The sequence below is a fragment of the Myxine glutinosa genome, chromosome 1 (assembly GCF_964187855.1).
Source record: "Myxine glutinosa chromosome 1, kmMyxGlut1.1, whole genome shotgun sequence".
In the NCBI taxonomy this organism is placed as follows: Eukaryota; Metazoa; Chordata; class Myxini; order Myxiniformes; family Myxinidae; genus Myxine; species Myxine glutinosa.
Genome location: NC_136261.1, coordinates 356,171,333 through 356,197,534, shown reverse-complemented (window position 1 = coordinate 356,197,534; position 26,202 = coordinate 356,171,333). Strand labels below are relative to the sequence as shown.

Below are 26,202 nucleotides of genomic sequence, written 5' to 3'. Positions count from 1 at the left end.
TTCTGCATCTCCCCTTGCGAACCCCCTTGCCCGCATTTCTTCTTCGACCATCTTTAGCCAAGTCTTTCTCGGTCTTCCCCATCCTCTACTTCCGTCTACATTCATTTATATCACTCTTCTCAACCAGTCACTTTCGTCCTTCCTCAACACATGACCAAACCATCTCAAACTGTTTCTCTTCACAGCATCCATAAAAGGCTCTATTCCCATCATCTTTCGCAATTCATCATTTGTCTTCCTCTCTCTCAACAATACTCCACACATCCACCGAACCATTCGCATTTCCACCCTTTCCAGCCTTCGTTGCTGCTCCACGTTCATTACCCATGTCTCGCTCCCATGAATATCAACACTTCTCACACGTGCAGCACACACCTTTCCCTTCAGCTTCAACAACACTCCCCTCCTCATCAGCACGCCACTCAGTTCCCGAAACTTCTTCCATGCACATCTCACTCCAGCAACCGTTGCCGAGTCTGATCCACCTTCTCCATTCAGCATGGCTCCGAGGTAACAAAATGTTTTCACACCTTCCAGCTTCACGCAGTCTACAAGATCAAACTCAACATTTCCTCCATCTGCAGCTCCCTCTGTGCACACCTTACACTTGAATGTAGCTGCCACACTGGTTAATGACCCTCTCAAACCATGACATTTTTGATGAACCCACTCAGCGCACATTGTACATTGAATGGAATTCACTCCGACACCCTTCCTGCACACAGCACTTCCTGCACCTGCCACTTCCCAGTTCTTTCCACCTCACCACATGCCATCACCTTCGTTTTTCCGATATTCACCTCCAGACCTTTTGTCTCCATACATTCCTTCCACTTGTTGATCTTCTCCTTCAGTCCATCCATACTTTCTGCAATCAACACCAGATCATCTGCAGACAACAACTCCCACGGTAAACCCTCCTTTACGTTCCGAGCCAGCACCTCCATCAAAGCTACAAATAGTAGTGGACTTAGTACCGACCCCTGATGCACCCCAACCTTCACCTCAAACTCACCACTGTTACCGTTCATCGTCCTGACAGCTGTGCGCGCTCTTTTGTACATTGCCATCACTACTCTGATCAACCATTCCTCCACTCCTAACTTCCTCAATGCCCATGTCAATACTTCACGTGGAACCCTATCGAATGCTTTCTCCAGATCAACAAACCCAAGAAACTACTCCATGCACTTCTCCTGCAACTGCCTCACAATAAAAAGCGCGTCTGTCGTTCCTCTTTCTGGTATAAATCCAAACTGCATTTCGTCAATCTTCACTTTCTTCTTCATCCTCCTCTCCAACACCCTTTCCAATACCTTCATTCCATGCTCCAATAACTTCATCGTTCGATACGAGCAACAGTCCAGAAGGTCACCTTTGCCCTTGTATAGAGGGACGAGGGTACTCAGTTCCCAAATCCAGAGGAATGCGGCCTTCTTTCACCACCAGATTACAGATCTCTGACATTCTCTTCACACCCCAAATTCCCGCTGCCTTCAACATATCTCCCACAACTCCCGTCGGCCTTCCCGGTTTTCTACTCTTCATTGCTTTTATCGCTTTATGATAAAAATTTTTATCGCTTTTATATGGGCAGGGTAAAGCCCGAAGTGGAGATCGGTTTCTGAGGTTTGGGACGTGGAATGTAGGGACAATGACAGGGAGATCAGGAGAAGTGGTGGAAGTATTGGTCAGAAGAAGAGTGGACATATGTTGTGTGCAAGAGACGAGATGGAAGGGAAGTGGTGTGAGAATGGCGAACGGTAGGCAGGGACAGAAATACAAGTTTGTGTGGCAAGGGTGCCTGGAGGGAGTGAATGGTGTTGGTGTCCTGTTTTCTGTGGAGTTTGTAGACAGTGTGGTGAGTGTGACTAGAGTGAGTGATAGGTTGATGATGGTGAAAATGATGATTGGAAAGCTCTTGGTGAACGTCATCTCGGGATATGCTCCGCAGGTTGGTCGGAGCGATGAAGAGAAGGACAAGTTCTGGTGTGCGATAGAGAAGCTGATGGAAAACGTGAAAGATGAGGAAGTTGTTGCGGTAGCTGGAGACCTAAATGGACATGTGGGAAGGAGTATGGATGGTTTTGAAGGAGTTCATGGGGGTTACGGATATGGTGTGAGAAATAGAGAAGGTGAAAGTATTTTGGCGTTTGCTGATGGAGCTGATTTGTTGATTTGTAATACTCAGTTCCAGAAAGAGGATAATAAGCTTGTTACATACACGTCAGGTGGGTCGACGACAACCGTTGACTACCTGATGGTGCGCAGGCGAGATAGAGGGCATCTCCGGGACACAAAGGTGATCCCGGGGGAGGAGGCTGTTTCACAGCACCACTTGGTTGTCTGCGACATAAGGGTGAAAGGTGCGAGGAGAGCTCGGCGGGTGAAGTACCAACCGAGAATGAAGGTGTGGAGGTTGAAAGAGGTGACAGTAAGGGAGGCATTAAAAGAGAGGCTGAGTAGGGTAGAGGATGATGTGGTTGAGCTGGAAAGTGGTTGGATGTCAATGAAAGCTAGTCTGTTGGGAGCCGTTGGTGAGGTATGTGGATGGACAAAAGGACCACCGAGGCACTCAGAAACATGGTGGTGGGATGATGAAGTTGGAAAGAGGATTGACGAGAAGAGGAAGAAGTTCAAGGAGTGGCAGAAGGCGAAGGGTACGGGAGCAGAAACAGCAGAGCATGAAAGTTATAAGGCAGCCAAGAAGGTTGCAAAGAAAGAGGTAGCAAAGGCGCAGGAGGCATGTAGGAAAATGTTCGGAGAACGCTTGGATTCGGAAGAGGGTCAGAGAGCAGTATTCAGGATAGCAAAGCAGATAGTGAAAGAGAGGTGTGATGTGATGGGGGTGAGTTGCTTGAAGGATGAAGTGGGACAAATCGTTGTGGACCCAGATGGAATTAAAGGAAGATGGAAACGATATATGGAAATGCTGTTGAATACAGAGAATGAATGGGATGGTAACATAGAGAGTAACCCAGTTTTAGGACCGGCAGAGAAGATAACTGAGAAGGAAGTTGAGGAAGCGATAAAAGCAATGAAGAGTAGAAAAGTAGGAGGGCCGACGGGAGTTGTGGGAGATATGTTGAAGGCAGCAGGAAGTTGGGGTGTGAAGAGAATGACAGAGATCTGTAATCTGGTGGTGAAAGAAGGCCGCATTCCACTGGATTTGGGAACTGAGTACCCTCGTCCCTCTATACAAGGGGAAATGTGACCCTCTGGAGTGTGGCTCGTACCGAGCGATAAAGTTATTGGAGCATGGAATGAAGGTATTGGAAAGGGTGTTGGAGAGGAGGATAAGGAAGAAAGTGAAGATAGACGAAATGCAGTTTGGATGTATGCCAGGAAGAGGAACGACAGATGCGCTTTTCATTGTGAGGCAGTTGCAGAAGTACATGGAGAAGAGGAAGAAGTTGTTTCTTGGGTTTGTTGATCTGGAGAAAGCATTCAATAGGGTTCCACACAAAGTATTGACATAGGCATTGAGGAAGTTAGGAGTGGAGGAATGGTTGATCAGAGTAGTGATGGCAATGTACAAAAGAGCGCGCACAGCTGTAAGGACGAAGGACGGGAACAGTGGTGAGTTTGAGGTGAAGGTGGGAGTGCATCAGGGGTCGGTACAAAGTCCACTATTATTTGTAGCTGTGATGGAGGTGCTGGCTCAGAACGTAAAAGAGGGTTTACCGTGGGAGTTGTTGTATGCAGATAATCTGGTGTTGATTGCGGAAAGTATGGATGGACTGAAGGAAAAGATGAACAAGTGGAAGGAATGTATGGAGACAAAAGGTCTGAAGGTGAATATCGGAAAGACTAAGGTGATGGCAAGTGGTAAAGCATGTGGTGAGGTGGAAATAACTGGGAAGTGGCCCTGTGCTGTGTGCAGGAAGGGTGTCGGAGTGAACTCCATTCAATGTACAATGTGCGCTGAGTGGGTTCATCAAAAACGTAGTGGTCTGAGAGGGTCATTAACCAGTGTGGCAGCTACATTCAAATGTAAGGTGTGCACAGAGGGAGCTGCAGATGGAGGAAATGTTGAGTTGGATCTTGGAGACGGCGTGAAGCTGGAAGGTGTGAAAACATTTTGCTACCTCGGAGACATGCTGAATGGAGAAGGTGGATCAGACTCGGCAACGGTTGCGAGAGTGAGATGTGCATGGAAGAAGTTTCGGGAACTGAGTGGCGTGCTGATGAGGAGGGGAGTGTCGTTGAAGCTGAAGGGAAAGGTGTATGCTGCATGTGTGAGAAGTGTTATGATTTATGGGAGTGAGACATGGGTAATGAACGTACTAGAAGGCTGGAAAGGGTGGAAATGCGAATGGTTTGATGGATGTGCGGAGTATCGTTGAGAGAGAGGAAGACAAATGATGAATTGCGAAAGATGATGGGAATAGAGCCTGTGATTGCTGCTGTGAAGGGGAACAGGTTGAGATGGTTTGGTCATGTGTTGAGGAAGGATGAAAGTGACTGGTTGAGAAGAGTGATGGAAATGAATGTAGAAGGAAGTCGAGGACAGGGAAGACTGAGAAAGACTTGGCTAAAGATGGTGGAAGAAGAAATGCGGGCAAGGGGGTTAACAAGGAGAGATGCAGAAAATAGGGCAAAATGGAGAAGATTGTCATGGGGACCGCAAGGCTAACCCCCGCTCTAGCAGGGAAAATGGCCTTAAAATGCATGTTGTTGTGTTGTTGTATTGCTTTTATCGCTTTCTCAACTTCCTTCTCGGTTGTCTTCTCTGCCGGTCCTAAAACTGGGTTACTCTCCATGTTGCTATCCCATTCATTCTCTGCATTCAACAGTATTTCCATATATCTCTTCCATCTTCCTTTAATCCATGTGGGTCCACAACGATTTGTCCCACTTCATCCTTCAAGCAACTCACCCCCATCACATCACACCTCTTTCGCTATCTGCTTTGCAATCCTGAATACCGCTCTCTCTGACCCTCTTCCAAATCCAAGTGTTCTCCGAACATTTTCCTACATGCCTCCTGCGCCTTTGCTACCTCTTTCTTTGCAGCCTTCTAACTTTCATGCTCTGCCTTTTCTGCCCCCATACCCTTCGCCTTCTGCCACTCCTTGAACTTCTTCCTCTTCTCGTCAATCTTCTTTCCAACTTAATCATCCCACCACCATGTTTCCGAGTGCCTCGGTGGTCCTTTTGTCCATCCACATACCTCACCAACGGCTCCCAACAGACTATCTTTCATTGACATCCAACCACTTTCAAGCTCAACCACATCATCCTCTGCCATACTCAGCCTCTCTTTTAATGCCTCCCTCACTGTCGCCTCTTTCAACCTTCACACCTTCATTCTCGGTTGGTACTTCACCCGCCGAGCTCCCCTCGCACCTTTCACCCTTATGTGGCAGCCAACCAAGTGGTGCTGTGAAACAGCCTCCTCCCCCGGGATCGCCTTTGCGTCCCGGAGGTGCCTCCTATCTCGCCTACGCACCAGCAGGTAGTCAACGGTTGTCATCGACCCATCTGACGTGTATGTAACAAGCTTATTATCCTCTTTCTGGAACTGAGTATTACAAATCAACAAATCAGCTCCATCAGCAAACTCCAAAATCCTTTCACCTTCTCCATTTCTCACACCATATCCTTTTTCTAAATGATGTGAGCTCAAAATAACATGGTAACATACCGAGGTAGTGAGAGCAGCAGAGTGACCAGAAAAGCGTCTGACCATGTTCCGCAGTGTCACATCCACAACCACTGCTGAGAAATCATCACAGCGAACGGCACACAAACCACTGGGGAAGAAAAAGGGCATTTTGAAGCCAGATGAACAAGAAAGAGCAATCAGATATGGCAGACTCTCACCAAAACTGGTTTTGTACGGAAAAGATAATGTGCACGACTCGCAACCACCAGGTGGCGTTTATGGCCTACGTTAGCACATTGTGTGTGGGCAGACAAACAAGCGGACCAAAATGCAATGCCTCTGGCAAGGGTAAATGTGTTGTGGGCAGTGAAGAGGAAGGAAGCATGGGTAGATGAACCCCCCCCCCCCAAAAAAAAAACAAAAAAAACTCCTTGGTGTTGGGGTTTAAACCCACCTGTCACGATGGAGGGATAGGCCAGAAGGTGAAGCACCAGGATTCAAGTTGCCAAGAAGCGTTCGTGCTTTGAACCTCCAAAATTTCATCCCATTCTCACCACCCTTCGTGGTACCCCCAACAGTGACCACCACTTGGTTCAACCCATCGATCGCCACACCATGTATTGGGCCATCATGAGCTGGGATGGAAAGGATATATTTAATTTTTGCAGAAATTTAACGAAGAGGAAGTGTTGAACATCATAGACATTAACCTCCAGGAAGTTGAAGTAGTATCTGCATTTCCTTTTGCTACAGTCTCTGATGAAGGCATGCATGACCCCACCCCTTCCATATTACCCTTTCAATCATCTGACCAATTCCATCCCCTTCAGGCCATATAATGTTAATCTAAAACAAGCAACGGAAAGCTCTGGTTTGCAATATTCTCCTCTCGCACACACCCCATGAAGTCATACCAGATATTGCAAATACCGTTTGTAATATGTTCAATGTCTACCTGTTACTGACCGCTTGACTGTGCACACTTCGGCATTACAACTTATTAGTCCCCTACCGGTGTACACCGGAGGGGACTATAGGTTTGCACGCCGACCCTCCGTCAGTCTGTCAGTCTGTCCGTCCATCACGCAAAGAACAGTTTTCCGGACTTTCTTTCTAAACGCTTAATGCTAATGATTTCAAACTTGGCAGATGGTTTCCTCATGATAAGTTACAGATCGAGTTCGAACTTCACGACGTTTCGATCATTATTGACAAAGTTATGGCACTTTGAACTTTGGAAATTCTGATAATTCTGATGATCCTTAACTCAGTGCCATTTTAAGTTTTAATTTCCTTTAAAAAAGATTTTCTCTGCAATAATAGGACCGATTGAGATCAAATTTTCACCGTAAGGGGGACTCGGTCTGTAGAATATTTTAATGGTAATTATGACGTCACAGGTCACGTGGTTCGGCCGCCATATTGTTTTTCGTGAAAACATGAAAACCCCTTTTTCTCTGCAACGGCTGGACAGATCGAGGCCAAACTTTGCAGGCAGGATCGCATACCCATGACGAACAAAAGAGTCAGCGAGCATAACGTCATGCGTCACATGGTTCAGAGTTGACGTTTTTAAGCATGAACCTTTAAAACCGAGCTCCTCCCTCATTTTTGATCCAAATGAGGGGAAACTTCACAGATCTGTTCAGTATGTCAATCTACTAAAACGTCATTTTGGAATTTGCGATAGGTCACATGGTTTGGCAGATATCGTTAATTTAACAAAAATATTTAAAAAATGGATATCTCTTGAATCGCTAGTACCTCAGACCGTGAGTTGGTAATTATATAATTCACACAGTGCAATACGTGCAGGCCGCTCCACGGAGCGACCTTGCGGGCTTCTCAATGAAGTGAGGCGTGACACACGTGTCTCAGCATACCTCAGATCAAGTTTGAAAACCAGCATCAACCGTGCATAAATTTGCATATTCGATCATCTTTGACAAAGTTATGGCACTTTGAACTTTGGTAGGGGACATGTATTGCAGCGCAATACTCAGAATGCTTGTTTCATTAAGCTATTTTCCAAGTGCATTTCTGTATGGAATTATTATTATTTTTGACAGACCAAATTTGGATTTCTATCCTAGAGGTATGGTCATGATTTGTCACCCAGGTCATCTGCAAAGAGAATCGTATACCTGCATCGGATCCATATGAGCCCCGGTGGATTCCAGACTGTAGATTGTACACATCCACTCGACCACAAGACAAGCCGACAACTACAAAGTTCCCACAACTGCTCACAGCCACCGCCTGCATAGAAGCAACCACCATTACGGCCACAACTATAGCTGTGGCTTTATTCTTGAGGTGAGATCAAACTAGATTTGTGCAAATATTTAAAGAAAAAAATTATGACAATACACGAGAATGAGGATGGTCAGCTTATGAGCATTTTAGCAATGTGTTGTAGATGCTGGACAGACCGTGGCCGTGGCACGCTGTGTGAGGCTGGGTGGTTTCAGTCGTTGTTCCTCCTGGGTGCTACGCCGCACAGACCAAGTGCTAACGGTAACGCGATCTTTATGGCAAGCCACGACGCCAGCCCAATCTCGCTCACGGCTTGGCTCTGTCATAGCAGACAAAACCAGAGGAGAAATGACGTTCAAAAAGAAAACAAAAATAACTAAGTACACTGGGCTTATATGGAACTTTAAAGTGAGGGGAAGTGGAATGCTCAGAGTCTGGGAGGTCGGCGGTTCGAACCCAAACAAGGCAGTCATACCAAAGTGTTTAAAAATGGTACGTGCTGCTTCCTTGCTCAACGCTCAACATCCAAAAGGATAGAGCATGGCCAAACAACCAGAGGTTGGTAAAAATAGTGCAGGTTTTGATGTGCCTAATGGCCTCCTCCTGCATTGAAGTGTCTTGTAAGAGAACGCGTTGCAGAGGCAGTCGGTATTTTGTGTCTCTCTCCAGGTCGTAACTCTTTTACCATTTGAGCTGTTCCAATCAAATTTTCAAAAAAGGTTTATTATGAAAACATGGAGAAGCAAAATTAATAATTTGGTCAAAGGGTCAAAGGTCACCTACACATTAAATCGTCAATTTTCGTTCGATTGACCTGAAATTTGAAGAGTTTCCACATTGGTTCACTGAATTGGTTCACCAATTAAAAGCCGATTGGGTTTTTCGTTTCTTATTTCAATAGCTCAAAGGTCAAGTCTGCATAAAATTGTCAATTTTCATCCGATTGACCTGAAATTTGAGCAAGGTTTGCATATTGGTTCCCTGAAGCCTATTGCTTTTAAAGTCAAAAGGTCAAGGTTGCTTTAAATCGTCAATTATTATTTTTACCCTTGCCAGAGGAGAGGGTATTGCATTTGAGTCCGTTTGTTTGTTTGTTTGTCTGCACAGAATAAATATGATTTTCTCTGCAACCGTCGGTCCGATTGACAGGAAATTTTCACCATCGGTGCAACTCCACCTGTATAATTTTTCAATGATAATTAGGACGTCATAGGTCAGGTGGTATGGCCACCACCTTGGAAAACCTAAAAACTATGCACCTCTATGTCTCCAAAAGTGTTGCATAGAAAAATTGAGACATGGCTCATTGTAAAGAGCTCTCCATCTGGAATAAAATATGTTAATGATGTCATAGGTGCCTCCATTATGACATCATAATTCGACAAGTACAAAACTTCATCTGATCAAGATGAACTTTCTTGATCATCATCTAGGGATAAATTGGTGGAGAAAAAAAACAACCATGACGTCATTGGTCACGTGGTTCGGCCGTCATATTTGTTTTAACCCAAAAGCGTGCTGCTTTGCTGCTGCTGCTCTTAGCTGCTTAGTGCTGCTGCTTTTAGCTCTTTCACGAGCCTCGATTCAGTATACAAAAAAAAAAAAAAAGAAGCCTTAAACCACTGAAAACACGTCCTGGCGAAGGTCTGCAATCTCTGATTGCTCTTTCTAGTTTTAGCTGTTTTAGTCATGTTTAACATACGGAAGAAGAAGTCTGGATGCAAAGCAGATACAGACGGGCTTTGCATTTTCAAATGCTTCCGAGTTAGCTATATAATATGTTTGTCCGTCTGGCTGTATGTAACATTCTGTTCCACCCGTTGGTTGAACAGTTTGCCTGACTTCACCCAAATATTTGAACCTGAAAAAAATATTACGGCCACCATCTTGATGCTCACTGCAAAGTCAGCCATCTTCAGAGCTGTTATATTCCCATTGGAGTTCCCTCCCTACAAGTTTTCCCTTCAGTGCAAAATGACTAAAGTGACAGTTAAAAGGACTGGACAGGGTTGAGGAGTCATGGTTGGCGTAAGGTGGGGAGAGGGTTTGAAGGCTTATAGTCAGGAAAGGATTGACGCTTTAGGGTCGGGGGCTTGGGGTCGGGAGGCGGACGTCGGGGGCTTGGGGACTCTGGAGGCGGGGCGTACGTCGGGGACTCGGGAGGCGGGGCGTACGTCGGGGACTCGGGAGGCGGGGCGTACGTCGGGGACTCGGGAGGCGGGGCGTACGTCGGGGACTCGGGAGGCGGGGCGTACGTCGGGGACTCGGGAGGCGGGGCGTACGTCGGGGACTCGGGAGGCGGGGCGTACGTCGGGGACTCGGGAGGCGGGGCGTACGTCGGGGACTCGGGAGGCGGGGCGTACGTCGGGGACTCGGGAGGCGGGGCGTACGTCGGGGACTCGGGAGGCGGGGCGTACGTCGGGGACTCGGGAGGCGGGGCGTACGTCGGGGACTCGGGAGGCGGGGCGTACGTCGGGGACTCGGGAGGCGGGGCGTACGTCGGGGACTCGGGAGGCGGGGCGTACGTCGGGGACTCGGGAGGCGGGGCGTACGTCGGGGACTCGGGAGGCGGGGCGTACGTCGGGGACTCGGGAGGCGGGGCGTACGTCGGGGACTCGGGAGGCGGGGCGTACGTCGGGGACTCGGGAGGCGGGGCGTACGTCGGGGACTCGGGAGGCGGGGCGTACGTCGGGGACTCGGGAGGCGGGGCGTACGTCGGGGACTCGGGAGGCGGGGCGTACGTCGGGGACTCGGGAGGCGGGGCGTACGTCGGGGACTCGGGAGGCGGGGCGTACGTCGGGGACTCGGGAGGCGGGGCGTACGTCGGGGACTCGGGAGGCGGGGCGTACGTCGGGGACTCGGGAGGCGGGGCGTACGTCGGGGACTCGGGAGGCGGGGCGTACGTCGGGGACTCGGGAGGCGGGGCGTACATCGGGGACTCGGGAGGCGGGGCGTACGTCGGGGACTCGGGAGGCGGGGCGTACGTCGGGGACTCGGGAGGCGGGGCGTACGTCGGGGACTCGGGAGGCGGGGCGTACGTCGGGGACTCGGGAGGCGGGGCGTACGTCGGGGACTCGGGAGGCGGGGCGTACGTCGGGGACTCGGGAGGCGGGGCGTACGTAGGGGACTCGGGAGGCGGGGCGTACGTCGGGGACTCGGGAGGCGTACGTCGGGGGCGTCGGCAGGCGGACGTCGGGAGGCAGACGTCGGGGACGTCGGGGACGTCAGGGACATCGGCAGGCGGACGTCGGGGACTTGGGGCGTGTGAGTGAGGAGGGGTGCGGAGAGTTGGACTTGAAGCAACATTCTACATTGCGCAAATGTTTCACAGGTCCTTCCTAGTTATTATCATTGCAGTAAATTTGAGGCAAAAGGTTAAATGTGGGTTGAGAATCACTTTCCGACAAGTCAGGTACATGCTTTTTGTGCTCCACCCTTAACCCCCTCCCCTCACCGGGCACCGTCCTTAAGCTGACCCACCTGCTGCAATAAAGGTGATTGGAGGTGCATGACAGTCCTCACTTTCAAAATTACTCCTCTTCCACCCTGAGAACAAAAGAAAAAAAACATTGGGGTTCTTAAATCTTTTCAACACATTGGCAAAAAGGAAAGCAACTTGTGATGCCAATGCAAAGCGCAACAGCTTCAATAAAACTAGAAATCTTCAAAGCCAAATAAAATAAAAAGTCTCTCAGTGCGATAGATTTTACACATTTTAATCAATCTTACGAGCCACACTCAAAAATAAAATGTTTGGAGAAGATGACCAAAAAAAATAGAAGAAGAAAAGAAAAAGAAGGGGGAAAAGGGAGAAAAACAAGAGAAAAAGCTTGGCCTAACACATACCTTGCCGTAGCGTCTTATTCAACTTGTCATGATCCGTTGATAAAAGTTGAAGAGATCCATCAAGACCTGAGGACACAATAACTGGCTATACAAACAGGTACAGTATTAACTCGTACTCTCACATCACAGATGACAGGAAGAGACAGATTATTCACGTTGACCTTGTGCCCACGAAGGACATGTTTTGATTCACAGTCGGTAACGACAGACAATTTGAATTTACCCGCTGCCAGAATACCACGTCCATCTGATCCATAGTGCAGGAGACAGCTCGGTTGGGCCGCCAGGCCGCAACGGCTCGATAGCAGACGGCCTGTTCCTCCTGGACCATCAAATACCCAAACCTGTCACACAAACCTATTAGTATATAGGCAATAACTCCATCAACACAACACATTTTGACAATATAGTAGTTGCAGGATAGAAACTGCAGTATTCACTTTTTTAATGATGAAATCAGACTACTGTATATTTTTTGATAAATTTCACTTATACATGATGTAAGACACAGAGGACAGAGGTATTCCATAAACAAGCAATTAATTCTCCCCATCTCACCCGGATTGCATTGTCAGGACCAGAAGTCAGTAGTTGGCTCTGGCTAGGAAGGAAGGTAGCAGTACCCAGCCCTCCACGATGTGTCGAACGCAGCTGTCCAATGAGACGCCGATTGTTCAGATCCCAGATGCCTAAGTGGCCCAATGGTGAACCTGCGGCCAATACAGCCTCTCCATCTGCAGCAAAAATATTGCATCTTGCCTGTCTTACAGTGATGGAAGCAAGACCCCTCTTCCTGCTGAATACTCTTACAATGGCATACAAGATATGGCATACAACATAGCAGTGTGTCCAAAATGAAGTCTTCAGATAATGCAATTGCTTTCACTTGATGACAATAATAAACAAAGACAACAGGTTTATCTCGTTAAAAAAAAAAAAAAAATTCCCAACATCCTCCCCCTTCCCCTGTCTTTCGATTATCAACTTACTTTCTCCTTTGGTTTAACAAGAGATATTCACTCTAAACGCTCAGGCATACGATACGTACCCTCCTTCCTTTAAAATCAATTAGTTCTCACCTTCTCATTTGATATTGATAAAAGATTTTTTGTCTCCGTTTCAAATATCAAGTTATATTTTTTACATCTGGCACCAAAGGTGGATGTTTTCACCCCTATTTGTCTGAGGATATCTCTGAAGGATATGGATGGATTTGGACTAAACTTTCTGGACAGGTTGGGTATGTGACAAGAACAAGCCAATTAGATTTTGGTTCAGGTCCAGATGCAGTTCCGGCCTATCAGTGGGATACAAAACGTAAGCTGTTCAGCTTGGCGGAGGTATGTGCTTTACCGAGTGCCGTTCTAGTTTCTCCTGTGTTGCCATTTGACAAAAAGCGTTCAAAAGAAATTGAGAAATGCGCATTCGTTTTAAAAATAATTTCTGATGTTTCAAACAGGCATGTGGAAGTTTATTAACCCTTGGATGCAATGCTTTGACCTCAGAGGCCCACAAGGTATTTTTTGCTGCAAAAACTATGTTGTACAATTTTTTTTTGGAATGAGCCTCATTTTCACCGACTTTCATGTTGTTACATAAAATTCAGTGATGTAAAAAAAACAAAAAAACATTCAGGCTCGTGGGAAAATCTTCATTCTTCACTTATAACCCGAAAATCCGACACGAATGCAAGCCTGGGGCCTTCGGGACCCCGCACAAATGTTGTTGTACTACTATGTTTTATCATCATCTTCTTGATATAAGCCTCATTAAATGCTCCTATAACTTGGTTACAAATAATTCAGCGACAAAAATATGAAAATTTCATTCAGGTTGGTGGGAAAAGATTCATTCTTCTTTCATAACATTAATGCAGGCCTGTAGATGGCAAATAGGTGCAGGAATTGTGCCTTTGACGATACAAGCATGGCATTTGGCACACAGTCAGAGTATGTCCTAAGAAAGATATTTGGCTATAGGGCCATCGCAGATTTGTCCTGTGAGAACAATGGCGGCGATTTTTCAAAATGGCCTCCGTTGCTTGTTATTTTACATTTATTTGGTACATTAGGCATGCATAAAACTACATTTGGTCATACAATCATAGAATTTAGCACACAATTAAAGACATGTCACACCTGTTTAGTCTATGTAGAATGCACATCAGTATTAACTAAATGTGAATTTTGAGGGTGGTATTTACCTTAAATCATGTTTATTGCCATAAAACAGGTGAAAAACCAAAAAAAAAAAGCAACACAATTTTATGAATACTTATAAAATAAATGAATAAAAGTATATAAATCAATTTTGATTGATGAAAATTAATATTAAAAATAAATAGCGCCCTCAATTTTCACATCATGGAATAAATTTCAACCACATAAACACATAAAAAGGTGAATATATATTGTTGCGGATCTCAACGTCGGCCTTTCCCCTTACCAAGGGGGGGTTAGTCCCCTTGTCTCTTACTAGCCGCCGCGATCCGGGGCTATGACGTTCCTTCCGGACGGCGTTGAATAGGGTGGCAGGCCGAATTCCTATTACCTCAATACCAACGCCTTTTTTTTTTTTTTTTGTATACTGAATCGAGGCTCGTGAAAGAGCTAACATTTACTTCACAAACAAATCAACCAGACAAACAAAATATATAAAAAGAGGGAGCGGAAGACAAGATGGGGAGAGAAGGGGAAGCACACAAACACAACATTTGAGAGCAGGGAGATGTGTGGGAGGGAGAGGGCTTGGGGGGGAGGAGGTGTGGGGAGGGGGGTGTGAGAAGTATAAAACACAAGGACATCCAGGACAGAAGTTGGTATTTCAAAAAAGTGGAATTGGGGTGAAATTAGCGGGGGTAGAAAAGATCAAGGTTTTGGATGGGGGAAGATAAGAGATGGTGGTGAACAGCTGTTTTAAAGACCTGGAGGGTGGAGTGGGATTGAAGAGAGTGAGGGAGTTTGTTCCAGAGGTGGGAGAAAAGAGGAGTGAAGGTGAGCAGAGAGTCTTGATTTTGGCAGTTTAACCATAAGAGGGTTGCAGGCAGATCTTGTGCGACCTGTAGGAATATTTGTGGGACGGAGCCCAGAGAGAGCTGGGGGGGCAAGGCCAGAGAGGAGTTGGTAGAAGAAGTGCTCGCCTCCCAGGAAGCAAAGAAATAACCCCGCCCGAATCACGTTTATAAGTGGAAACGCCGAGCGATAGCGAGCCATGATCCGGGCTGTTTACAAGAACTAAACCCGATCTGAGCGGTTCCGAATCGTGCCACGCTTACCCAATGGAGGAAAACACTGATACGGTCGAATCAGGAAAGACAGGAAGAACAGATTGGTTTATTTACAATTTGTACAGGAAGGAGAAGAAGAACACACAGTGAAGCTTATACAGTCTTAACTTATCCCAGGACGTGGGTCCGTTTCACACTCAGATGGGGATGTAGATGGTCCAGGGATGATGGCGTCCAGGGCAGTCCACTCCGGTCCCCGACTCGTACCGCAAAGCAGATGGTCAAGGTGGCAGAAGATCCCCGTGGATCGTCGACGCGGAGCGGACAATTATGAGGTTAATGTGGGCCGAAAGGTCGGCTGGCTGGTGGTTACTTTGCGGCTCAGCCGCGTACGTAATAAATGAACCGGGCTTTATATTCGCTCCTAATATAGTTCACTGCAAAGCGCCTCTCCCAACGAGTCCTTTACGCAGAGCGCGATCCCTTGCAGTTCTTTATACACGCCCTTTCCTCACGAGTCCTCTCAAGACCAATGCTTGGCTTCAGTCCTCTTCGCATGAGTGCAGTTGCGTCAGTCCTCCAGGTCAGTCCTTTCAAGGGCTTTGTACATACGCTTATTTAACGCCGCCCAGCGAACCCTCTGGAACTTGCCAGCCACGCCCTTACCACGCCCCTCACGCCATGTCACCCGAGCCCTGGTTGGTTGTTGGCTCTCACCTTCACCGCCTTCTGACGTGCTGCTTGATGCGACCACACCTCTTCCTCACGCTCCTCCCCCTTTCCAGGCCTACCTCGTAGCCACCCGCTTAGTTTGAGCGAGCGACTGGCAGCTAATGCTGCCGGCCCAACGCGTAACAAACTAGGTGGATTCGCCGAATGGGGCGCGGGATAGATGCTGCTCAACGAGGTCGATTTGGAGGGTGGCCGCAAAATGAACGGGACCTACGCTTATTTCTTTTACACAACGCAGGTATCACTAATGGAAATGGCCTTATCCTCACACATACTATGACATAACTAATGTTCTAAGGTGGCCTACGTGTTGCTTGTGGACTAACTATGGGGCAAACCTTTAACCTTTAATGATGGTATATGTACACTCTCAGAACCGTAACACTGCACCTCTCCTTCTCCAGGCTCGTGCCCGAGCCGAACCCACACAAGTGAGTACGACCGGTTCTGATGCAAGTGTCAGGGCTACTTTTTAGCTCAGTGTGACACGTAGGTGTGGTTTCCCTCTACATTTACTCTAACACCCTGTGTGTGACAGTTTTAAACACTAGATATGTCCCACCTACTGCGTTTTGTACTGACTATCAGACTCACGCCCACAATTAACCGAATCACGGAAAGAATTCGCAAACTAAACATAAAGCCGGTGGGGAGCATGTTATTTACAAGACTACCTAATTATTTACAACACTGCAACCCAGGACCTGTTGTTTTTGTGGGAGAGAAGAGAAATTTGGAGGAACACAATTGCAATGCACTGCACCAATACACCATACAGCAATGTGCTCAAAAATGCACCATCAGCAAAATGCACAAAAACAAAAATGCACAGTCATCACAATCATCAAAAAATCACATTTCATAATAAATCAATGATGTCTTGTGCTTGGCTGCTGGGCTGCGGCGTCTTCTTGCTTCGTCTTTGGTGTGCCATCGTCAAAACTTGAAGTCTTCTTTCCTGACACACCAAAGGAATTAATAAAAAGGCACAAAACGTGTCCGTTTTTATTTCGGCCAGCAGGGCGAACTTAGGTGGTCCGACTGCATGGCATTGATGCCACTTAAAACAGTGCTCCGCAGGACAAGATCATGTTTGCAGCAATTGTCTGCCCCAGCAAAGGTGCCAGGCCACAGAACGTGTGGTCCATAGGTGTATCGGTGCAGGCAACAGGTAGCAGGGTGCAGCGCAAAGGTGCAGCAGCACAGCTCAGGGTACCTGCACACTCCCCTCAACAAAAGATATGGGTCCATGGGTGGGGAGGAAAGACAAAGCAGAGTCAGCGGGGGAAAGGGCGCAAGGGTACACACAATGCAAGGCAATGCAACATGAGGGCGCAGGAGAGCGAGCGGACAAAGCTCGCCCCTAGCCGTACGTCACCCCCCAGCCATGTCATCCTACACTACCCTTGCCCTTCCCCGTATTTACACTTTACAAATTCCGTCTCTACCGTCTTGTCTTTTCTATCCCCCCTCTATGCCAAATTCGTCAGCCAATCCCTCCCAAGAAGGAAGAGATGGAATAAACACATTTTCACTTTCACGTCATGATGCGTCTTTCATTCCAAATAGTTCACAAAACCTGGTGTGGAGTCCTGTCACCTTGGTGAGTGGATGTGGGTAGTGCGAAGAGATTCTGATCTTAGCTATCCTTTAATAACATTAACTCTTAAACTACCCGGGGTCTTGCCCTGCCAATCCAATTGGCCTCTTTACACAATGCGGTTCTAAAAACCAATTCCCATTGACCATCCTGTGGTGCTCTTCCAATTTGGGGTCTCACTCCCCCAATTTTTCCTACTGTGCCCTCACACAATTTCGGGGCTGGGTCGTGTGGCTCTACCAGAAGGTCCTACTTACCTGCGCACCTCCGCCACTGAAGTCGCCACCCGAGCTTGCCCAGCTCCTAACAACTACCCTAACTCGGGGAAGGCCCTCCTGGCTCTCTCACCCCTCTGATGCCCTTTCTGGCATTGGGCGACCCGGGTCCTCTCCTCGGATCCTCGGGCCCCACTGAACTCTACTCTGAACTCTAACTGGCTCCCAGAGCCTACCTGCGGACTCACCTGGCCGACAGACTACCAGTGGTGGAGTGCCCATTTAACCATACTCACCAATTAAGCCCACACGCCCAGCCATTCCACTCACTCATGCACCCCTCAAAGCACTACACTGCTACTACACGCACCACAGGTGTCAATATCCAAACAATTTACCTAAACCCTCTACCTACTCTTAAACTACCCTCCCCAGGTATTCGTGAAGGGGTCCATCTTCCCCCATTCACTCCTTCGCACCATGCACTCCACACCACTCATTCCACACACCATTTACTCCAGACCATTTATTCCACACCATTTATTCACTTGCACACTCTTGTGCTCACACACCCACTTGCACCCTATGCAAGTCATTCACACAACACAATTACACACATCCTCAATACTCCACTCATACACTTTCTGTGGTCATCCCCGACCATTGCCTCATTTCACCAAGTTCACCAATAACCAGATTCTCACACACACAACCATTCACGACCAATGCCTCATTTCACCAAGTTCATCCACAAACAATTTCACTCAATTCCTCATTTGCGCCGAAAGCTCATCCTCACACTCACACACATAGCATCATCTAACCAACGAACTATTTCCCCTAATACTCGGGCTTCCCGTCTTCCCTTACACTAATAGTGCAGTGGCCGAAGCTGAAAAAGGGCTCTATTTTAGGAGATACCCCTACCGGAGGTATAACAAGCTGGGACCGGTCTCATTTTAACCGTCTGGGCTTCTAGTTTTTGAAGAATGATGTTGTAGTTGCAGCAATTTTGTACAACATGCTAAATTAACCCCTTATTTCCGAAAACATGCAATAAATGGACCCATTTCATCTTTTTGTTATTTCATTAAATAGCCCTATAGATTTTTAGTTATGCTGGTTACATCAATATTATTCATTGAAATGGACATGTAGAAACCCATTTCAGGTAGTTTTAAGCTGCTAGGAGGTTAGGGGGGCAAAATTATACCCCAAATTTGGCATTTTCTTTACCAAATTTGACCGAACTGAATCCTATTTTCTTACTTTCAGGAAAGAAGATGGACCTCTCACAAGAACCTCCCAAGAAGCGGATACGAACAAGCAGCAATGCCAACGACAACTGTGTGATATGTCGTCACCCATTGGATGCAGATTGTCCATTCGTAAAAAAAACCAACACTGGAGGGAATCAAAGCCGTTATTCATGCCGCAGAACTCCGTCAAGATGATGTTCATGAGAGACTTTCTAAAATCCAAGATGACATTTTAAATCTAACTGTTACGGTGAGATACCACACAAAATGCAGAGCTTGGTATACATCCTCGAGTAACCTGAAGTATGTGCAAAGCGATCCCAGTGGAACGGTTAGCACTGGTAATGATACACCTGACTGTCACAGTGGTCCAACACGGCTTAGGCGAGCTGAAACATCTGCTTTCAATATAAGAACAGACTGTCTCATATGTGGGTCATCTAACATTAGAAAAAAAAAGCTGACCAACATTGCCACTGGCACTGGGGCATCAACTCGTGACCGCATCATAGCAGCCTCTTTAGAAAGACTAGATGACAAAATTCGCATGCGCATGTTAGCTTACCCAGACTTGTTTGCATATGATGCAAAGTACCATAGGTCATGTTATAGTCGTTATATTTCACCACAAAATATCAATGCTGACAGCGGCAAGGCTGAAGCTCAGAAATCTCCGATTTCGATAATGGTGTTCTGCGTTTGAGTAAGGAAATTGAGTGCACTATTCTATCAAGAAGCAGGAATCTTGTGACATTGTCCTCTCTACATGAACGATTCATTGAAATGCTCAATGAAGGTAGGCCTGATACTCCTGATACTAGCACTAGCTCCTGATACTAGCCCAGTGAATATCCCTCATGGAAACTTAAAGAGAAGCTGAAGAATCATTTTAATGACAAACTATTATTCATAGCCCAGCCTGGCAAGTCTGATCTAGTTTGTTCCAGTGAAGTGAGTGTTGGTGATGCCTTGAAAAAGGTTGCAGCGCTGAACATTCAGATCAGTGAATCTGGTGAATGTGAATACACTAATAGTGAAGATACGGGTGAACTGGATAACGCTGTTATCCTCCATCAAGCTGCTGGTATTCTGCGCAGTTCAATGTCTGGAATTAGCTTTCAGACTACCCACTACACTCCAAGTGTGGACCTGAATATGCAGCAGTGCAAGAACTTCGTTCCTGAGACATTGTATGACTTCATAACATGGTGCACGTCGAAGGAATGCTTTGATAAGGCCAATCATTGCGGCGCTGGTAATGCTGACTTGAGGGTTCTGGGTATCTGCCACAACATCATTGCCCTCTCTTGTAATACACAGACCCCCATCACATTCGGTCTTAGTGTTGAAATGCACCATAATCATGGCAGTAAGGAACTGATAGAGCTTCTCAGTTCTGTTGGGCACTCCATCAACTATGATGATATACGGAAGTTTCTAACATCAGCAGCTCTTGATGAGCTTTCAGGACCATCCAGTCAACCCATTCCACGCGGTATTTCTAACTTCAACTTGGAAGACATCCGATCCATAGTAGATGCCGCCATTGACAATTTCGATCGGAATGAAGAGACTATCGATGGTAAACACACTACACATGCCATGGCGATCGTCCTGTACCAACGATCTCAGGATACTGATGAACTAGCATCCATTCCTCGCACAAAGCAGAAATCCTTGGACCCTGGACAATACGAAGAACAACCCATCCAAGTCTATCGCAAGCCAGCAAAGAAGCCGGAACCTGCTGTGAGCTGTCAGCAGGGTCAATTCGAAAATGACTCTTCGATGGTCTTGAAGAAAGACTTGGTATGGGAAGTGGCAAGGGCATGTGGTGGTGACGACTCGCCCATTCCTGCATGGAGTGGATTCAATGCCCTCGTGAGCACCAGGACTGTCCCAGTCACAAAGATTCGCTATCTACCATTCATCAATGCCTCGTCGTCTGACCTTTCCACCATATTTACAACATTGCTCAGACTAGTACAGATAGCCAAAGAGTTGGGGCAACTTCATATTCTCATAACTGCCGACCTTGCAATCTATAGCAAAGCACAACAGATTTTGTGGAGCAGACCAGAACCGCTGGTAGGAAAAGTTACCATGCGGCTGGGGGGAATGCACCTCACAATGGCTTTCTTGGCAAGCATTGGTAAGATATTCGGAGATGGTGGCCTTCAGAACATCCTAACCTCCTCTGATGTGTATGCAGCCGTGACAGCTAGCCAGATGCTCCAAGGAAAGCAGTACGCACGGGGAATCCGAGGTGTCCGTTTGGCGCACGAAGCACTCTCACATATGTTCCTGACCTCAGCTGAAACCTATGCCACCAAGAACAACTTGCCATGGCTGACTGATGAAACCAAGCAGGTGATACGAGATCTTGAGGAGGCCTTCAAGTCCAAGGATGCGACTACGTGTGCAACTTCTTGCCAGAAAGCAGAAGACACAATCCCCCAATACGTGTTGCATACGATAGATCTCTTCCGAAAAGAAGGACGACAATGTTCCAGTACATTTGGCTTCTGGGATAGCTTTCTGAAGTCTGGGAACATATTGCTGCGATTGTTACGAGCCGACCGGGAAGCAAACTTCCTGATGCATATTCAGGCAATCACGGACACTCCCTTATTTCTTCCTTGCTGGGAGAATCAACTATGCCCGGTACACTCCAGTGTACATTGCAGAGATGAAGCAGTTAGAAGAACAAGAGCCCCTGATGTACCGCCACATGATGGAGGAAGGTTTTGTTGTCCGCAGATCGGCCAGTCGTGCTTTCAACGGTGTTCCAACAGATCAAGCGCTAGAACAAACCGTCAATCGCGAGGCTAAGAGTCAGGGGGGTGTGGTTGGTTTCACCTTGCGCAAAGGTGCACGACTGCGCTGGCTAATGACACGGCACATCACAGGTGAATACGCAGAAGCATTCAAAGAACTTTGCAACTCTGGGGCAAAGGAAAAGTTGCACGAAGAGCTGGGGAAAGCCCGTCTAAACAAGGACAGAAGGGATGTGAATGACATGAAGGAATACCTTCGTACTCAATGCCAGGATCCATTTGACTTGGAGAATGTTCCAGACCATCTGACCAACATCACAACAGGTCAAACAGTTTCACAGAAGGTTGAAGACTTGATGAAGGGCATCCCAGACAGGGGTAAAGTTGTTTTTGATGACATTGTCAAGGAACGACTTGGAGACAAGCCTACGAAAAGGTTTTGGGAACCTCTGCAGAAGTCCACTGTGTCGACATTTGCGGATATGAAGAAGGCCCTTCCAAATGACAAGGATCGGAAGCTGATAATTGACACTGAGGTGTTGTTCCGGCGGCTTCTGGCAGTCTCTAGGAGTCGTGATGTAGACTTGAAGGACGTCCTCAAGTATGAACTGGCAGCAGTACCACCGGCCCTCTTCCATGACGATGGAACGATGAGAAAGACGAACAAGGCTGACCTTGCACAGAAGCTTGAATCAAATTGTCCAGAGGTTTTAGCAGAGCTACCACAGATCGCAGCAGGGATTTCGTCCGCGTATATCATCGACGGCATGGCTATGGTTCAATCACTGAATGAGAACCACTTCAGAACATTCAACGATTTGGCCGGAGTTGTTCAGAAACGCACAATCCGACTTCTCAGAAACCAAACCTTGGAGCTAACCATTGTCTTCGACCGCTATGACAGTGTGCCATCTGTTAAGACAGCAGAAAGAGCGTCGGGGTGCTTCTGCTGCTCAGCTTCCATCTTATCAGATACTGGGAAGCCGACCTGTTCCGAACTACAGGTCATTTCTCAAATGGGTTGGTAACAAGGCAAGCCTTGCGAATTTTATATCGACGTACACCCAGGAGCATGCAGCTGAACACATTCCAAATGGAAAAGCTATCATCTTGGCAGGAGGTTTCAGTGACGGGGAGTTAGTCAATGCTGTTACTCCATCTGCTGTATCGTCCCTGTTAAGTCTCCACAGCAACCATGAGGAAGCCGACACCAGGATGATCCTGCATGCATGCAGCCTGGCGAAAGACCATGACAGAATTATAGTTCGCTGCGATGACAGAGACATCCTGGTCTTACTGGTTTACTACTTCAGCAGAGGACTGTTAAGTGACCATGTGTACATGTATGCTGGACATTCCGGAAAGGAACGTTACATAACCGTGCGCATCATTGGAAACCAATGAGGGAAAACTGTTTGTGAGCGTCTCCCTGCTGCCCATGCCCTGACAGGGTGTGACACAACTTGTTCATTGAATAGAATAGGCAAGTAGACTGCCTATTCTAAACTGTTGAAAAATGTGGACGCAGTATCCGAATTACAGACCTTCCATCAGGACAATGTAGCCACATCTGTAACAGTAGCCCGAGCCTATGCTCTCCTCCTGTACGGGACGAAGGGGAAGGACATTGACACCTTGGATGCCTTGCGCTACATGCTGGCCACAACAACCGACAAGTCAGCATCAATGCTTCCACCAACGGAGGACGCCTTCAAACAGCATGTCCTTCGTGCAAGGTATCAAACACGCATATGGTGCGAGAGCCATATTGCTCAACAAGAACTGATTGATCCTGTTGGTCATGGCTGGTCTGCTTGTGTTGCTGGGGGCATCACTCAGACAATGTCCACCCAGCCATCTGCTCCGGTTGAAGTTCGTGATCTCACACACCTCTATTGCACTGACAAGGCCTGTTTGAGTGGAAGGAAGTGCCCCTGCCTCCTTGCTGGACTAGAGTGTATAGAGGCTTGTTCCTGTACGGACTGTGAAAATCAGAATAATATATCCGAAGATGACAATGAAGTGGAGGTGGACACATAGGCCTAGACACGTACCATGCAACCAGATTTTAGGTGAGTTATGTTACGGTTATGTGTGCCACTGTAAACAAGGGGTTAATGGACCATGCTGTGCCCTTCCACTATCCTAAAAGAGACTTTTATAATGAGACTTCCGACAGACTGTTTCGAGCTGATCAAACAATCAGATTTTGGTACTGATTATCATGATGATCATAGAATGGAAGACGAGATTGGTTTTAATTTTTTGGTAAAAAGTGCCAAATTTAGGGTACATCTTTGGCCCTTTAACTCCCCTACTGGCTTAACCACTTAATATACACTGATACGAGTCTATTTCAATGAAAGACGGTGATGCAACCACCAGTTTTAAGATAACCAGGCTAAATGCAGAGATTTAGGCAAATTGGTGAAAAATGGACTTTTACGTGCAGTTGCAAACAATGGGTTAATGGCCCATGTTGTACCCATTACATTGCACTAAAACAAGCTTTTATATCAATGAGACGTAGTTACCAATAAAACAAATCAGGTTTGTCACTGAAATAACAGGTTTTATTGATATAAAAGAAGAAAATAAAATTCATTTCGGTCAAATTTGTGAAAAATTGCCAAATTTGGGGTATAATTTTGGCCCCCTAACCCCCTAGCAGCTTAAAACTACCTGAAATGGGTTGCTACAGGTCCATTTCAATGAATAACATTGATGTAACCACCATAACTAAAAATCTATAGGGCTATTTTAATGAAATAAGAAAATGATGAAATGGGTCCATTTATTGCATGTTGTCGGAAATAAGGGGTTAATTTAGCATGTCGTACAAAATTGCTGCAACTACAACATCATTCTTCAAAAACTAGAGGCCCAGACGGTTAAAATGAGACCGGTCCCAGCTTGTTATACCTCCGGTAGGGGTGTACCTAATTTTTAGGGCCGAGGCCACTGCACTATAAGCACTTCCCTCGTCATTATCATCCTTCGAATCTCTCTACGTCCCCTCTACTGGTACAAGTCACTACTTACATCTTGGCCCTATGGTCATCTTTCTAAATCCCTAACCATATCCTAGCCCGCCCTCGGCTAGCTTTCACTGCCGTCCCCATAAACTAAAGCTCATGTGCCTCAATGCCATCACTATCACCATTACTACTAGTCCACTACTCTCGAGCCTCGTCGGGTGGGAATACATTCTCGCAGCTCGGCTTCGCAAAGCCGAGCAATGCATGCGGGTGGTCAGTCTCCTGTTGGTTGGGTCCGTCCGGCATTTTCGATTCTGGGGAGGAGGCATACTCGGGCCGAGGTTCCAGGCGCCATCTCTGCACGAGGCCTTTCGGTCCCACGCACGGTGGCCCAACCTCCCCCGGTCGGAGCACCGCGCCCGCCAGGGGGCGAAGGTCCGACCTCGCCTTCCTCCCCCGGAATCGTTCCGTTTTCCCCTTGCGCCACGATGCGGCACCGACCATACAGGGCGGGGCCCGGCACGAATCGTGCACGGTGCTCCTTGCGAGACCGCCGCGGCAACGATCCCCGCCGGCTCCCGCAGCATACAAAGAACACCACGCCCCGAGAGCTCGCGTCGGCTATACGTCAGCCTAAACGCTGCCCCGGTCTGCGTCGATGCTCGAGCCGCATTCTCACACCACGCGACCCTTCCCATACTCATTCCACACCAAGGCGTCCCAGCGCCTCTCATACATTCCACACATTTCGGCACTGCACTCGCTCGTGCATACCACCCAGGCGCACTCACGCCGCTCACACACTCCCTTACTACACATCCTCGTGCACACCCTGGCACACTCATTCTACTCGCACACTCTGTTACACACTTCTCTTCCACGCACTCCTCTCGTGCACTCTCTCTTGTTACATCCTCTGTAACACCCACGGGTGTGCACTCCTGCACACACCCACTCAGCGCACACCTACCCACGGGTGTGCAATCTCCTGCTGCACACCCAATCATGCGCTCTGGTGTGCATCTCCGCACACGCTCTACAACACGCTCTGGTGTGCACCCTCGCACACTCTCTTCATCCATCTCACACTCTGTCGCACTCCGTTCCACACTCCGTTTCACACATACACTCCGTCGTGCATTCGCTCTCACTCTCGGTTTCATACTCGCGCTCCGACGCCGTTCGCACACGCGCGCCATTCACCTTCACACAGCGCACCACGGACCTTCCACGAGCGCCCGGGTGACGTCGCGATCCCAAGCGCCTAAAAAATCTTTTCACACCAAACACTTTCGCGCCGAACCTTTTCGCGCCATACACAGCCCTATTCACCTTCGGGATTCTTTTCTCCTCTAACCGCATCTGCAAACTTTCATTTTGGTTAGGAAGCACGACATCACAATGCGAATGCAGACCTGGTACATATTCCATTTCTTCCTCCGATATATTTTCTAAGTCTGTCGTCTCTTCGGCCCCAATTTCAATTATAATTTATTTTTCTTTATTAAGCTCGACGACCGCTGGCGCACATAAAAGAAAACTTTACAATTCGGCGGCCGTCGGCTTTTCCACACCCCGAGTCGCGATTTCTACCCCGGTCCACTTAACTGCGCTTTGCTGCTCTACCCGGCTCTCCACGCGTTTCTCAAGTCGCGTTCCAATGCGACCTTCCCGCTTGACCTGCGCTTTATTTCTTTCCCCATCT

The 26,202-nt window shown here is 47.5% G+C and overlaps 1 protein-coding gene across 3 annotated transcripts in view; it reads right to left on the bottom strand.

Moving 5' to 3' along the window:
- Positions 1-26,202, bottom strand: part of WDR36 (WD repeat domain 36) — a 78,202-nt gene that overhangs the window by 23,081 nt on the left and 28,919 nt on the right. For all 3 annotated transcript variants that reach the window (XM_078769933.1, XM_068099012.2, XM_078769932.1), the window contains 8 exons: positions 12,269-12,444; positions 11,934-12,054; positions 11,711-11,776; positions 11,345-11,410; positions 8,041-8,183; positions 7,753-7,867; positions 6,063-6,243; positions 5,648-5,756 (listed from right to left, as the gene is read on the bottom strand). In XM_078769933.1, coding sequence (XP_078626059.1) covers positions 5,648-5,756; positions 6,063-6,243; positions 7,753-7,867; positions 8,041-8,183; positions 11,345-11,410; positions 11,711-11,776; positions 11,934-12,054; positions 12,269-12,444 — 977 coding nt within the window. The remainder of the gene's footprint in view (positions 1-5,647; positions 5,757-6,062; positions 6,244-7,752; positions 7,868-8,040; positions 8,184-11,344; positions 11,411-11,710; positions 11,777-11,933; positions 12,055-12,268; positions 12,445-26,202) is intronic.